This window comes from Schistocerca americana, chromosome 2 (assembly GCF_021461395.2).
Source record: "Schistocerca americana isolate TAMUIC-IGC-003095 chromosome 2, iqSchAmer2.1, whole genome shotgun sequence".
Lineage (NCBI taxonomy): Eukaryota > Metazoa > Arthropoda > Insecta > Orthoptera > Acrididae > Schistocerca > Schistocerca americana.
The window spans coordinates 707,251,422-707,267,712 of NC_060120.1; the positions used below are offsets into that span (position 1 = coordinate 707,251,422).

General features: G+C 39.3%; 1 protein-coding gene across 1 annotated transcript in view; it reads left to right on the forward strand.

The window, feature by feature from the left end:
* The window catches only part of LOC124595008 (protein MCM10 homolog), a 94,982-nt gene that overhangs the window by 48,693 nt on the left and 29,998 nt on the right, over nucleotides 1–16,291 (forward strand). The window contains exons 8-12 of the mRNA XM_047133555.1: nucleotides 1,510–1,664; nucleotides 9,770–9,922; nucleotides 10,067–10,367; nucleotides 11,546–11,670; nucleotides 13,805–14,099. Coding sequence (XP_046989511.1) covers nucleotides 1,510–1,664; nucleotides 9,770–9,922; nucleotides 10,067–10,367; nucleotides 11,546–11,670; nucleotides 13,805–14,099 — 1,029 coding nt within the window. The remainder of the gene's footprint in view (nucleotides 1–1,509; nucleotides 1,665–9,769; nucleotides 9,923–10,066; nucleotides 10,368–11,545; nucleotides 11,671–13,804; nucleotides 14,100–16,291) is intronic.

Consider the following 16,291-nt stretch of genomic DNA (forward strand, 5'->3'; position numbering starts at 1 on the left):
TGTGTAAAACAAATGATTACATATCTCGCAGATATCTATAGAAGGATCTTGGATTTATTACACTCTTTAATGTTTTTTGTTGCTGATAGTAAAAATCAGTTTCAGTTAAAATTTGTAAAATTCTGGTACTTAACACAAAAATAATTTTCATTTAGTCACTGCCTCCTTTTCTATAGTTCATAGTGGAATTATGTTACTTGTGCAAAGGTCTTCACCAAACTCACATCTAACATAAAGCAAGAAATTAGAAATATCTGTCCATTCACAGTAAACAATTCTCTTTGTAAGATTAGGATGTATTAATTTAAATATTAAGCTACCAGTAGTGATAAACAGCCATTATTTAATATAATTGAGGAAGGAGAAGTTTTTTTAAAGTAGTGAATTTTCTGCTAATTCTGTTGAGTTACGCTTGGTATTAGAAAGCGCGAAGAAGGAGCAGTTTACTTTAAAGTAGTGGATTTCGTACTAATTCTATTAGGTTACGGTTAGTATTAGGAAAAATTTTAACGAGCAGTGTAATTATAGTTTCTTGTTAATGTAATGTACAGATGAAATTTGTAAGGTTGCTTCTGTTTTGTGTACCTTGACTTGTTACACATTGCTGAAACTCTTCTTGGAAAGATTTTCAAAACATTATGAATGAATGGGGTCTCTGATTCTTGTACACCAAACATGGATTAAACTTTCCGTGAATATGAAACCAATAGTCATACCTGTTCTATACTAATGTTATAATGATTGTTCCACATGACTGAGTTTGGTTGTAGAACATATGGGTTTTGTTTGCATTTGATAATATGATACTACAATGCTGAAAGAAATAGTGTATAAAATAAAATTTCAAAATAAGATGTTTGTTGGATAAGGTTTCCATAATATTTCGTAACTATTCAGCAATGAACACGAACATTCATTATTGTGAGAAATAAAATATTGGATAGTGATTTAGTCACTGCATTTTGGAGGGATGTGTGGCATCCTAAATCGTGAGTAGTTTCTGTTCTAGTAAACCTTCTGAATGTCATTCAAGTAATACTCAGGCATAAATCTTTATCTTTCAGATTTTCGAGCAACGGAAACAACGTTGCACATCTGCGATGATAATTACCATGTTTTGACCTGCATTATGAATACAAACCTTCTGGTTGTTATAAATATTTATCTTGTTATTGCACTTAAATACCAAATCTGCATATTATTATTTTGTACTGCTGCTAGGTACTTGCAAAAACGACTGTGTCCCACTCATTCAGGCAACTGAGTGACTTGCCCCTCCTTTTTAACCTTCCCTCGACATATCCCCTCTTCTCATCCATAATAATTCTGAAAGCTTGGACAGTGTGTTTAAAAAATATGTTCCTATCAACAGTACTGATATTATGTTGCATGACTGTAAATAATGACCAGCTATTCTGTCTCATAATTAGATAGGTTTCTCTAGTGAATTTTCCTTTTGGTACATTTAATCTTTTTTTGTAATATTTTTCTTGTATGCTTAACTTCTAGATCTTTTATGGAGGCAAAAGCTATGTGAAAACACCTGCGAAACCAAGTCAGAAGCAGTTGGCCCACGACAAACTTGTATTGTCACGACTCAGTCCAGCAGCTGGTCCAGGATGTGGCATAGGCAGTAAGGCATCTGGCAGTATGCAAGCTATGGGGTAAGGCACTTTACATTTCTAATTCAGTATGTCGTACTCACAGTTACATAATTTTCTCTGTTTCACTACTGCTATGAAATAACACGCGTAATATGTTCCAGAATACCATTCCTAGTTAGTAGAATCACTGGTTTCTTATTCAGGGAAGGTGAGAGATTGATTTGAGGAGGATTAGTAATAAGTCAGTTTACTTGGAACCAGTGTTGTATGAGGGTGAGGAGAACTGATGATGAAGGAAACATGCCAAAGAAAATGGTAGAAGATATTTCAAAAATGGTAAAAAATATTTCATTGGTGAGCACTGTTAAGCTTCTGCTCAGAGATGATGGAAGGGAGATATAGGCAATTAGGTGACTGAGAAGTAAGGATAGAGTAGACAAAGTTGACAAGATATATAATTGAAAGAATAATACAAATTGATAAATGGAGAGGGAAAAATGTAATAGATCTCGAGAGGAAAAAAGAGAACATGTGGAGCATCTGAAGTGGAAGGATACATAAATGTTCAGCTGTCTATAGGTATGAGGTGTATGTATGTGTTCTGCTAATCACAGTCAAACTGCTGAACTGATGAACCTGAAATTGTACATGAAAATAGCTAGTATATGTGGTTCAAATCTATACTTTTTGCCATTTTGAAAGTTTCCCCTTTTCAAAGTTACAGCTATTTATAAGATGTCTGTGAATACCACAGGGGACAATTATAATGCAGGAACACCAATTTGACAGCCAGTGTTGTGCCCAGTGGTTTTCAGTTCATTTTGTAATTAGAAATTCACAAAGTTCTCCTCCAAGCTACCTTTTGGACGTTGACCAGTAAGCCATTGAAGTTTGCATCCAAACTTAAATACAAATCACACTAAAAAACAAACTACAAAATATTCAGTTTGACAGCTACCACCCTTTCCATGTCGGACACTGCCTTCCTTAAAGCCTTGGTATCTACGGTGAAGTAACTGACTAACCTTATCCAACATTAATTATGATGGGCATCCTCTATCACTATGCACCCACTCCTACCAGTACTTTCAACTATAGCTCCTACTTTCAGAAAGATTCAGAACTGCCTTCATTATCTGGCATAACCCAGACCTTGAATGGTTCTCAATAGACTCATCAAGTCATGCCCCACAGTGAGATTACCCGCAGTCTTGAATTCTACCTTATTTTATTTTAATTTATTCTCATGGTATCCCACAGAAGCCTGTCCATTTTTGTTTTCTGTTTTATATTTTTTCACTGTTTTGTTCCCTCTGTATTATTTCTTCCTCTCTCTTTTTTGCTATATGCATTTTTGCTATTATCTTTTCCACCTACCTTGTCATATTCATCTAATCCATCCCTTAGTTTTTATTTTATTGTTCCCTTCTGTAATCTCTGAACTGAATGTGGCACAGTTCTTACTAATGTACTGTTTGCAATCTGCCACACTGGGTCACATTTTCCTTCATTCGTGCTACAGGTCCTCATACAAGATGGTTGTATTCTGAATGACATACCCAACCTCACATCTCACTCAGCCCTCTTGTGCATGTCCCTGCTCCCTTTCTTGTCCAATCTTCGCAAACAAATTCTTCTGTCCTCCCCAAAGAAGGAATCTGACAGAGAGAGGGCATTTGCTGCCATACTAAAATTCTTATAACATAAAATGAAATAATTTCACTGTCATCCTGAGAACAGTTTTGAAACCAACATAAAAATGTTAATTATCAAAAATCATTTATTTTGAATCACGTGATGTCATGCATGCTGGTGTTCTCCTTAAGTCTGTCTCTTGAATATGAAGGTAGTTTTCTTGCCTTAAGCGTATGTCTTACAGGCTTAGGCTGCGGGGTAACCAAGAACCTTGTGAACTCATGTTGTGAGGTACCTGCACTTGTAATAAATCTCTTTGTGCATGTGCACTTCATAATGTTTGTGTTGTATGTAGAAGTGGGTGGCACACAATTTGTGTTTGTGTGAGCGAGCATGTGATAGGGTAGTCAGATGTTGTTACAGAAAAACCTATAACAAATCGCCAATTACTTCAATATTTATTCATTAACTGGGACTTTTCCCTAAATGGTTCACCTCATTTATATGAATCAGGTAACCAGAAAGTTATTTCAAAATTTTTGTTGATATAGTATTCAATAATTACAACTTGCGTGTGCTGGAAACTAAAGTGTAGATCAACGTGAACTCAGCAAGTTTTCACATTTAAATTGCCTGTAAAATCAGCAGTTTTTGTTGTGATTTAAAGAAAGCATCCGAAATGAAGTAGACATTGTTGTTATTTAACTATTATTCTATTTGACAAATGATACAGGACGGATATGAGGTAACTTAAAGAAAACTCTTTGCACAATGCATTTTGTCCCCCTACGGAAAAAATAAGTAAGTTTAGTTTGCTTCTTCCTTCCAATATAATGCGCTAACCAGTGATATGTTTCCCACTAAAATTACACAGAGACCATTGAAACATCAATCAATTCCAGTTGAACTCACAACAATGGAGTACAAAAATATTAACCAAAAATTTACGATCTACCTTTTGACTAGAATGTGGTGGCTGTTGCCGTTGTCGTCTCCAGTCCAACAACAGGTTTGACACAGCTCTCCATGGTAGTTTATGCCCTATTAGCCTCTTTAGCTTTCTTTGACAAACATTTTACCAGACATGTCAATACTTGCCCAACCAGTGTGCAGTGTGCTAGTCGTAGACATGAATTTTCAAATCAGATGTATGACTCGGTCCTCATTTCTTCATTACAAAAAGGTGAACATAAAATCTTCCACAGCAGTGATGTTCGAAATGGATGAGGATTTGTGTATATTTGTTATCTCTTTATTAGATCGTGGTCTGCCAGCTGTAGAAGTGTGTGTGTCTCCGCATCTCAGAAATGAGCCCAACACATAAAAAAAAAAATTGGTCTTTGCAACAATGTAACGTCTTCAAATAATGGATTCAATTCAGTCTTGCAGATCCTTTTCCTTCAAATAAAGAAAACCCAGAATCTTTGTACTGCTGGTCATGTTATACCAGGTTTGTCCCAAAAGTTGCAATTTTCTTGAAACAAAATGCCACCGCTATTATATCAATCTTTAAATGTACTCTCTGGTATCAGTAACTCTTTAGTACACTGTCCTCACAACTCTGGATAATCATAGCTGGATAATTCATCTTCCAAATTTTAAATAAACATCTTTGATTAACATATCTCTTGATGTGATTCAGTTCATCTGCAATCATAACTTCCCTTAATAATGAATCGTAGCCAGAGATATTAATCCGTAGAATTCCAGTATCTACATGTAATATTCTTTTCTAAATTGGTTAAAAAAAAATTAACTTCACATAATGTATCGCACAATCACTGAAAAGTCTTTAGAGATTACAGAATTACCAGTGAAGTCCATTGCACATTATTCTCAGTTAACACTTGCAGGAAGTACTGCTCGGTAATGTAATTTCTAATAGAAGCACATGAAATGTCTCTTGAAAGTGCAATGTCATGAGTTATTTCGATCTTCTCTGTCGTTCTGCCTTAGAATTCAGAGTTTAGGTACAGCTTATGATTTTACATTACAAGCAAAATCTTATTAACTTCTCCTTTGAGTAAACTGTTTATAGTCAGAGATATTACCATATTTAACAAAAAAAAAAAAAATCAATTTTTTATGTTAATTAAATATTCTTCTCCTTTCCTGTGCCTCTAATTCTCTTCCTATGTTGAATTAACTTTCAATCAATTCGAAGAAAAAAATCTCTCCTAAAAACCCAGACTTATATCATTGAACTTTGTAGTTTAGATTTCAGTAACTTCCAAGTATTCTTCAGAAATCATCGTAAATGCTTTTTCTTTACTAACAGTAAAAATCAACACAATTTGAGTGATACACTCACAGTTTATTGTTCACGGTACAATCATCTCTACTGAAGTGGTTATAACATTGTTTCACCATTTATTTTGACATTTTAACAATGTGATAAGAGTATTGGAAAAATCTTCCAAGGGATCCTCCTATTGGCTAGCTGTCCTGGACTGCAATATTGGCCAGCTCCAGACAGGGCCGTGACGGCAGCATGTCTTTTCCACTCTCATGGGTATAACATGAAACAAAACACAACAAATACACCTTTCTTGAGTACAACAAAATGGAAAGTAAAGACAATTACAACTAACATTAACAACATACCTGATATCACCCCATGGAAATAACCACATAGTGTTTCAAAGCTCCTTTTGAACACTACAGTCTGCGTAACTATACCCCCGCCAGCGAAACATTGCACTTGACAGTTCGCTTTTTGTCTAGTTAGGTTGGCTATACTGTAATAGCGATGTTGCAATAGCAGCCTCTATACACACAGCAGACGATACAGTTTTCTGTCCCGTCTCGTAAATGAATAAAAACTCGTTTTTAGTTGTACTACAATGACAGGAAGTAAACAACCATATAATAATGCATGTAAAAACATAACAATGCGCACCCTTTCGATAACGGAGCAAAGAAATACAAAAAACAAGCATCTGACGACTGGTACTTTAAAATCAATAATGTACGTAGTTTACAAAATACATAATAACCGAGATTGCAATAAATAACCAATATTAGTAATTTTTCACTCACCAATTTACAGCGATAATGGCGCAATTCCATCCAGCTCACCATCGTCACTGTTGTCCGATTCATCGCTAAAACCGTCTTCATCATCGTCATCAGCAAGACAAATCATTAATTATTCATGGCCACTGATAATGCCTTCTATTGTCTGTGCTGCTCGTATAAGCTTCTCGACGTGCTCTACTTCTTTTCTCCATGAGGCTGCATCCACAGTCACAAGAGCTTCACGCAACAGCTTTTCCACTTCTGTTATTGTAAAGGACTTGTTGTTGTTCCTTACATACATTTTTACATCACTCCTTATTAACTCAATAGGGTTGAAATGGCAGTGATATGGTGGCAGCCTTATTACAGTATGACCCTGCTCCTTGGCAATTTCGTCTACTACATATGTAGGTGTCGTTGGCTTATTTTCTTTAACAAGAGAATATAACAGAACCTTTGTCATACTCATATCCGCTGCAATATTTTGAGCCTGTAACCACTTCACCATAACTTCTTTCCAATCATTTGTGGTTGGGGCTTTGTTCTGTATCACCGAATGATATGGAGCATTGTCCATTACAATTGTTGTAGGGACAGGAAATTGTTTTAAAAGGTTCCTGAACCACTCAACAAATCGTGTGTGGTCCATATCTTCATGGTAATCAACAGTCTTTTTTGATCTAAAAACTAAAAGTGCGTCAGGGACAAAACCACTGGAGGAGCCTGCATGGACCACAATTCATCTAGCTCCTCTTTCCGTCGGCTGATGGCCGTTGCTGCTGGGTGTGTTATCCGTCCAACATTTACTGACAGCTTCCCCGGCATTAACCCACTTTTCGTCTAGCCAAATTATGGAATGAATGTCTCTGCCCACAATTTTGTGCAAGAAAATGCTACGAGCGGTAACAATATGTGCCCTCTCTAACAGTACTTTGCGTCCGTCTAGCGTTTTGTAATGGATACCCATATTTTTTTGCACAATTTTTAGCGATGTTTTACCACCCCTGAAGAGTTCACTTTCTTTTAAAGATATTAATAACTTAGCTACAGTCGGATACTCTTTTCTGCTGTAGTAAGCATAAACATGCCTACGAACTGCATCAGTCTGGAAAGAATCTAAATCTGTGATAGGACTAGGCCGCTTTTTCTTCTTTCCCGGGGTTGATAAAAATGTATTATTTGATCCAGACAGCTCGGAATCATTACGGCTCACTTCAGTATCTTCCAAGTTTTGTAGTAATACTCCCTTACTTACTACGGTTCTTGCACTAATACCAAGAGTTTTCGACGTACGTTCCACCACTTTGTCGACAGGAATTAATGGCTATCCATGAATGCTTACGTAGTTTTTCTCCTGCTCGTAAAACCCAAAGAGTTCTGCATAGTAACCCCAGTGCCTGGCTGTTTAGCGGCACCCCTCGACGCAAAGGGTTGTCACTAGGTGAACGAAGTCTTTTCGATGGCATTTTCCAAGTATTTAAACTCACAACATAACAAAAGTCACAATGATATAGCACACAGTACAACGAAAACACGCGGTAAACAACATACAATTCACGTTGTATACACATTCACTAAACAAAGCCGGCAACGCGGGAACTTTGATGTCACAGCACGTGAGTAACAGCAGTGCTCACTGCGCTGTGATTGGCTGGTGCCCCACGCTGAACGCCTAGCGCCTATCGTTCTTCACTTGTTACTCTGTTACGCTGCCAGCTTCATACGCAAACGTCAAGTGCAATGTTTCAGCGGCCCGGGTATACCACAATTTACATCCATTTGAACCTTCCTATTTTACTCAAGCCTTGATCTCCTACACCTTTTACCCTCCACACTTCCTTCCATTACCAAACTGACAGTGCCTTCATGCCTCATAATGGGTCGTATCAACCAGCCCCTTCTTTTTGCCAAGTTGTACCATAAATGGTTTCCCCCCCCCCCCCCCCCCCAACTCAGTTCAGTACCTTCTCATTTGTTATTCAGTTTACGTCAACATTCTTCTATTAAACCACATTTGAAAAGCTTCTGGTCTCTTCTGAACTGCTTGTTGTCTATATTTCACTTCCATGCAAGGCTACACTCCAGACAAATACCCTCAGAAAAGACTTCCTAATACTGAAATTGATATTAACTATTCCGTGATCATCAGTCACTTTGCTACCCAAATAGAAAAACTCATCTACTACTTTTAGTGTCACACTTACTACTCTGATCCCCTCAGCATCACCTGATTTAATTCTACTACATTACATTACGCATGTTTTACATTTGTTGATGTTCATCTTATAATCTCTTTTTGAGACACTATCCTTTCCGTCTAACTGTTCTTCCAAGCGCAGTGCCATTCTGAGAGAATTACAGTATCATCAACAAACCTCATAGTTCTTATTTCTGTTTGTTGAACAGTAATTCCCTTCCAAATTTTCTCCTTTGTTTCCTTCATAGCTTGGTCAGTGCACAAATTGAATAACATTGGGGACAGGCTACATTCCTAATTCACTCCCTTCTCGATGACTGCTTTCTTTTTATACCCTTCGGCTGTCATAACTTGTATTTGATTTCTGTACAAGTTGTATATAACCTTTGGCTCTCTGTATGTTACCACTGCTACCTTCAGTACCTCTCTGTGTACAAATTCATTAAACATAGGTTCTCCTTGTTTCTAACTATCTTCTAAGATGGTTGTAGGATGTGTATTGCACTGTGTGTTCCTATATTCCTCCACAACACAAACTGTGCTTCTGTTGTGGTATTTCGCTGCCCAGCCAACCTATACAGTATCCTTGTCTGTCCCTACCCCACCCCTGCTCAAGACCTGCCCCCCTAGTCAAACCCTGTCAGTGGCATCTCCTAGCCCATCAAAGAAAGGTTCATATGGGAAGTGGCCATGTGATCTACAAACTTAACTGCAACCACTGAGCTACATTCTGTGTGCTTGACAACTTGACAAGCTGCCAGTCCACTTGCATGACCACCACCTAACTGTGGGTATAGAACAGCTGGACCATCCAGTTGCAAAATACGTCACCTAGCCCAGTGTGCTTCACTTTAATGACTGCTTCACAGCCTGTGCCATCTGGATTCTTTCCACCAATATTGTGAATTGAGCAGGTGGTAACTCCCCCTGCAGCATATCCTGCTTGATCACTGTGCAATGACCTTGGTGTCTGAGCGCACAAGTGGGGGAGGGAGAGAGAGAGAGAGAGAGAGAGAGAGAGAGAGAGAGAGAGAGAGGGAGGGAGGGAGAGGTAGGAGGGGGGGAGAAAGAGTTGTTGTTGTTGTTGTTGTTGTTGTTTTGAATATGTGAGAGTTTTACTTCAGAAGAAACAGTTTGTCCAAGAACTGAAAATAATTCTAGTATTCCCTTTTGTTGAGCCTGTCTGCGACCTAACGCCAGATGTATGTGGTGAGCAGCAATCTGTTTACATATTGTGTTTTTCTATCATGTATTTCCCATTGTTTAAAGAAACAGAGTTATTTTTGTGCCTCTTACCTTATTTTCATTTTACCAGGTTTTCAGGAACCATTCGTAACCCGGTCACTGCAAATCACTTACGAAATACGCAAGCGAAGAAAGACAATGACATTTTAGAGCGTTTGTCTACATCAAGTGGTTCCAGTATGAACAAAGCTTCAAGTGAGCTACCTAATTGGATAAAAAATAAGTATGTTGACTATTTTTCATTATATATAATAAATACTTGTTGATATAACTTTTAATGTTTTTGTAAATGTTTTCTGTGTTTGGTGTTCATTAATCTCACTTTTTAAAACCATAGTATTTCTTAACTTATTCTTTCTTCTGCAAGGACTGTCAAGGATGATAAAAAAACTGAAAACACCAGCAGAATTGAAGAAAACACTCCATCTTTTGTGATGAAAGAAAGGATTAGGAGCAATTCACAAAAAAACTCGGAGAAAATCAGCGATAAAGGATCATCATCTTTAGTTTTGAAGGAACAAAACTGTATGATTATAAGTGATGCTGAGTCACTGGACCACAAACAAAAACGGAAAAGTGCCGCTGATCCATTTTACTTAGAAATTACAGAGAATGTTTCTCCTAAACAGAAAAACTGCAAGCTTGCGAAAAAAGAAGATCGGAAAGCGGTAAGAAAAAATACATATTCTGTAAGTTTTTGTGCATCAGCCCTAAGTGCTTACAGTCAGTCATCTCATGATGGCTACTAAAGTGTACGTGTGCAGGAACTACAAATATATTTTAGCATTAAGATATGTTAAAGAGGTTTCTGCGCACAAGACATGATACGGCTAGTGTTGAAATTGTGATATAGTTTCTAGCACAAAAGCAATCCCAGTGTCAAGTCCCTCACAGTTTAATGTATATTTGATCACATCAGCCAACATTTAACATGAAAGGTAAAAAGTTCTGATGATATCCATGTGACATGTGTTGGTTGAAAAGACTGTGCTGAATAAATTGCTGATAGCTGTCTGTGGATGCCTGAATGCTGTAATTGTTTGGCATTGAGGAGATTATGTATAATATATTATAACAATGAAGATATGTATTGTTCTGTTTGTCAGAGAAATTTCTGAACTATAGGTGTAGGCTCGATCGGCACTCTACAATTGGTATGTCTGTAATTTTGACATGAGATTTGAAATCTGATTACAGAATCTTCAACAAAGTTATGGAAATTTAGTTTGGTCTGCTAAAAATGTCATAAAAAAGACAAGTGTATGAATCCAAGTTGTTTTTCACTCTGCCCAACTGTAATGAAACTTTTTGAAATTGAGAAAAATAAATTCACAGGTGTTACTCCTCCCAGTCTGCACACATGTCGAGAAATAACCATTACAATAAAATTAATGAAATTTATGTTCATGTTTTGATATACCATCACCAGTTTTTCATCCACACTATCTGCAAATGTGATAGGAAAGAAAAATATAGTGGTATAGGGATCCATTAGATTTTTGGCATATAGCAGATATTCAGTTTCTTCAACTGATCTTTCGGCCATCTTCTGAGTGAGCTATGGGACTGAAGCTATAGCACTCTATTTCATTATTGTAAACTTGAGAGCCACTCTTGTGTTTCAGATAACAAATGTGAATGCTATAGTTTCTGTCTTTCAGCTCACTCGGAAGTTGGCCGTAATATCAGTTGAAGAAATGGAGTCTCTGTGGCTGCACACCTGGTATCTAGTGGCCCAGTCAATACACCACAAAAATATAAAGCTGCACACAGTGACACAAAGCCGACCATCCCACATTATTGTCTGGCAGACATGTAATTTTGTGTTATTTTATTCCTCTGACAGGTAGTTAGCAATGCCTCAGTTTTGGAGAATCACATCAGTGTTAATAAGAAGTCAGTGTCATCAGTTATCAACCCGAGCACTTGCAAAACTGTGTCTGAATCCATATCACCAGATATAACCCAAAGGTGAGTCACATAGGAATGAGGTATTCTTTTATGAATAAATTAATTGTAGCAGTTTAAATGTAATGCAATTGTTGTCTCCCAGTAAACTTATTGTTAAGCATCTGTTGTTAAATTATTATTCAAGCAGAATAAACAATAGTTTACTGTGTGTGATCATGACTTTTGCAGCTGTCATCATCAGTCAGATTTTTATGGATAGGTGCGTGCATTGTCTTGTTGTTGTATTGATAGTGTTTTGGGCGTTGTAGCATGTAGGCATCGCCAGTGGTATACTTACTATTGGGCCATTGTGCATTCTATATAGCATTTTTTCATCCTATTCACAATGAGCTTGTCAAAAACTTCATTGAACTCTAATGACAGTATTGTGAAAAATTGCAGCTCACCATATAGAGGAGATGTTGAGTCATGAACAGACACATGACAAAAGGACTGCCATACATGCTGACCATTTTCTAAAGTAGTCAATACACACACATTCACACAAGCAAGACTCACAGACATGACCACTGTCTCAGGTCACTGAAGCCAGGTTGCGAGCAAATGCATCTAATGGGAGAAGCTGTTTAGGAGGTGGGAGTAAAGAGGAGACTGGGGCAGGGAGAGGGAAGGATAGCAGGGTAGGGGGAGGAGGGAGAAGGTAAAGTGCTGCTTGTGAAAGCTTGCAGGGACATGGTAGGGACGGGGGGCCAAAATCTCAACATGTATGGAAGTATTTGTTGGGTCTGTTTCCATCTTAACATCTCCTCTATATGGTGAGCAACAGTCTTTTGTTTTCATGATATTGTCATTATTTCATCTTCGATTTTTCATTTAACTCCATTTTGACTTATTGGCAAGGTAGGAACAGAGTGGCTGACGTCCTTCAATAATAGCAGTTTTGTTTTAATTCCTGTTGGCAATTACTGACAAATGAGAGGTAAGCTAGTACAGTAACTGGTGGTGGCTGAGATAACAAATGCGTTGTGTGCCTTCAGTCACTATATTTACTGCTAGTGGGCTCTCTCGAAAGTGCTGTTGGTCCATAGACACCTGTCGGCTGTGGTCTTGCGCATCATTATTTTTCAACCTCCCACTCCAGGTGGAAAGAAAAGTTGCACAGACGATGGATGGTGCAGTTATAGGGATGTATGTTCTCACCGGTTGCAGCAAGCATCTTTAAGGAAACTCACAAAGAATCAGTGCTCGCACCTGCATTATTGTGTCTCAAATGGTGCCATAGTATTCTGGCCAGACAGTGAAGAGGAACAACAAAAGGATCTGAAGCTGCCCCTCGTATTAACAGATTATGAAACATCCATCCAATGAGCCCCATAGTCCACAAGGGGAAGTAAAGTCTATGACATAATTTAAATGGCTAATGTGGGTTGTGCATTAAATTGAGCATGGTTGGAGATAGAGTATCGCCTGCCGAAAATACCTTGGAGAACCACAACTGTTCTCCTCTACACACACACTATGAATCATAATTTTTGCAGCAAAACACCTTATTTGTCTACTGTAGAATAGTATATTGGCCCTTTGTTCAATTTGGCTTCATCTTACTCATTTAGATTATATGTCAGCCTCACATTGATAACAGAAGTCAGACCTAGAGACAATTATGATAATAGCTGCACCATAAATGAATCATCTTAAAGATATTGGACTGATGATCATGATTGTTATTCTCTTAAAAAGCTCTATTTTACACTTGCATTGCCTGTTACATCCCACACAAGCTTACTGCAGCTACTACTTCAAAATAAAAAAGTCTATCAATGTCTAAGCCAGCTTCTTTGCCTCTGCAGAAGGAACAATCCATAAGAAAGTGAATAAATAAAGGCAACAGAAAATCATGATTGAGCAGGGTGGTGCACTTCAAATGTCTGTCCGGCTGTCCAAATTTAGGTTTTTCCATTATATCCTTAAATTGCTCCAGTCAAATGCTGGGATGGTTCCTTTGAAACGGGAACAGCCAATTTCCTTCTTGTCCTGCCCGAAGTTACAAAATGTAAATATTATGTAGAGTATTATAAATAAACTGAAACTGTTTATAAGATGTTACAGTATTTCCCTGATATTTCAATTGTATTTTATTTTTATAATGGTGTAGACAGCAGCTTACAGATTTTTTATTTATTTATTTTTCAAGACTGTCAACAACTTCTTCTGACAACAAGAGAGATTTGACACAAGAGAATACTCCATCATTTGTCATGAGGCAAAAGACAAGACATGAAGGTGAAGAGAAAGAAAAAAATAAACCTTCACACAAGCCTGAGTCTTCTGCAGTACATAAAGATGATGTAAATGTCGCAGGAAAACAAAGCATGGGGCAGAAGACTACAGCTGCCAGTAAGAAAACTGCTTATTATTTAGAAGTGGAGGAAGAACAAAATTCCAGAGTCTCTCTGGATCGTCTTTCAAATTCAGCTGACATGCAAAAGGTTTGTTGGTGACAAAGAATAGTTAAGTGCCTAGCAAAAATATTGACAACAATATATGTTCAACAGCAATAGCACAGATACTGGTAAACTATGGACAGTTGGTGTTTTGGTGAAACACTGCAGCAACACCTCATTGAGTCTCCCTCCCTCCCTCCCTCCCTCCCTCCCTCCCTCCCTCCCTCCCCCCCTCCCCCTGACAATGGTCTGGAAACTGACAACAACAAATACTTGTTCCAAAATACACTCCTGGAAATGGAAAAAAGAACACATTTACACCGGTGTGTCAGGCCCACCATACTTGCTCCGGACACTGCGAGAGGGCTGTACAAGCAATGATCACACGCACGGCACAGCGGACACACCAGGAACCGCGGTGTTGGCCGTCGAATGGCGCTAGCTGCGCAACATTTGTGCACCGCCGCCGTCAGTGTCAGCCAGTTTGCCGTGGCATACGGAGCTCCATCGCAGTCTTTAACACTGGTAGCATGCCGCGACAGCGTGGATGTGAACCGTATGTGCAGTTGACGGGCTTTGAGCGAGGGCGTATAGTGGGCATGCGGGAGGCCGGGTGGACGTACCGCCGAATTGCTCAACACGTGGGGCGTGAGGTCTCCACAGTACATCGATGTTGTCGCCAGTGGTCGGCGGAAGGTGCACGTGCCCGTCGACCTGGGACCGGACCGCAGCGACGCACGGATGCACGCCAAGACCGTAGGATCCTACGCAGTGCCGTAGGGGACCGCACCGCCACTTCCCAGCAAATTAGGGACACTGTTGCTCCTGGGGTATCGGCGAGGACCATTCGCAACCGTCTCCATGAAGCTGGGCTACGGTCCCGCACACCGTTAGGCCGTCTTCCGCTCACGCCCCAACATCGTGCAGCCCGCATCCAGTGGTGTCGCGACAGGCGTGAATGGAGGGACGAATGGAGACGTGTCGTCTTCAGCGATGAGAGTCGCTTCTGCCTTGGTGCCAATGATGGTTGTATGCGTGTTTGGCGCCGTGCAGGTGAGCGCCACAATCAGGACTGCATATGACCGAGGCACACAGGGCCAACACCCGGCATCATGGTGTGGGGAGCGATCTCCTACACTGGCCGTACACCACTGGTGATCGTCGAGGGGACACTGAATAGTGCACGGTACATCCAAACCGTCATCGAACCCATCGTTCTACCATTCCTAGACCGGCAAGGGAACTTGCTGTTCCAACAGGACAATGCACGTCCGCATGTATCCCGTGCTACCCAACGTGCTCTAGAAGGTGTAAGTCAACTACCCTGGCCAGCAAGATCTCCGGATCTGTCCCCCATTGAGCATGTTTGGGACTGGATGAAGCGTCGTCTCACGCGGTCTGCACGTCCAGCACGAACGCTGGTCCAACTGAGGCGCCAGGTGGAAATGGCATGGCAAGCCGTTCCACAGGACTACATCCAGCATCTCTACGATCGTCTCCATGGGAGAATAGCAGCCTGCATTGCTGCGAAAGGTGGATATACACTGTACTAGTGCCGACATTGTGCATGCTCTGTTGCCTGTGTCTATGTGCCTGTGGTTCTGTCAGTGTGATCATGTGATGTATCTGACCCCAGGAATGTGTCAATAAAGTTGCCCCTTCCTGGGACAATGAATTCACGGTGTTCTTATTTCAATTTCCAGGAGTGTACAATCTATTCAGTATTTACTCTTTTAAACTAAATTATTTAAGTGGAATTTCAGCTTATTGCATAAAAATATTCATCAGGAACCAAAGTAGAAACTATTTGTCACATGAACACAAATGTTTCCAGGGCAGATGTGGACTTTGACCATAATATGATGGTTATGAACTGCAAATTAAAATTGAAGAAATGGCAAAAATGTAGGGAATTAAGGAGATGAACCTGGATAGGTTGAATGAACCAGAGGTTGTTACATGTTTCAAAGGGAGCATTAGGCAACAATGGATTGAAACAGGGGGACAGAATAGAATAGATGTTGAATGGGTAGTTTTGAGCGATAAAATATTGAAAGCAGCAGACCATTCCTTGAATAGTAAGTGAAATACTGAATGTAACTGACAAATAGAGAAAATATAAAAGTTAAGCAGATGAAGCAGATAAAAGGAAATGAAGACGTCTAAAAAATGAAATGGATGAAAAGAACAAAATGGTAGAACAGAAATGGCTAGATCAGAAATGCAAAATTGTGTAG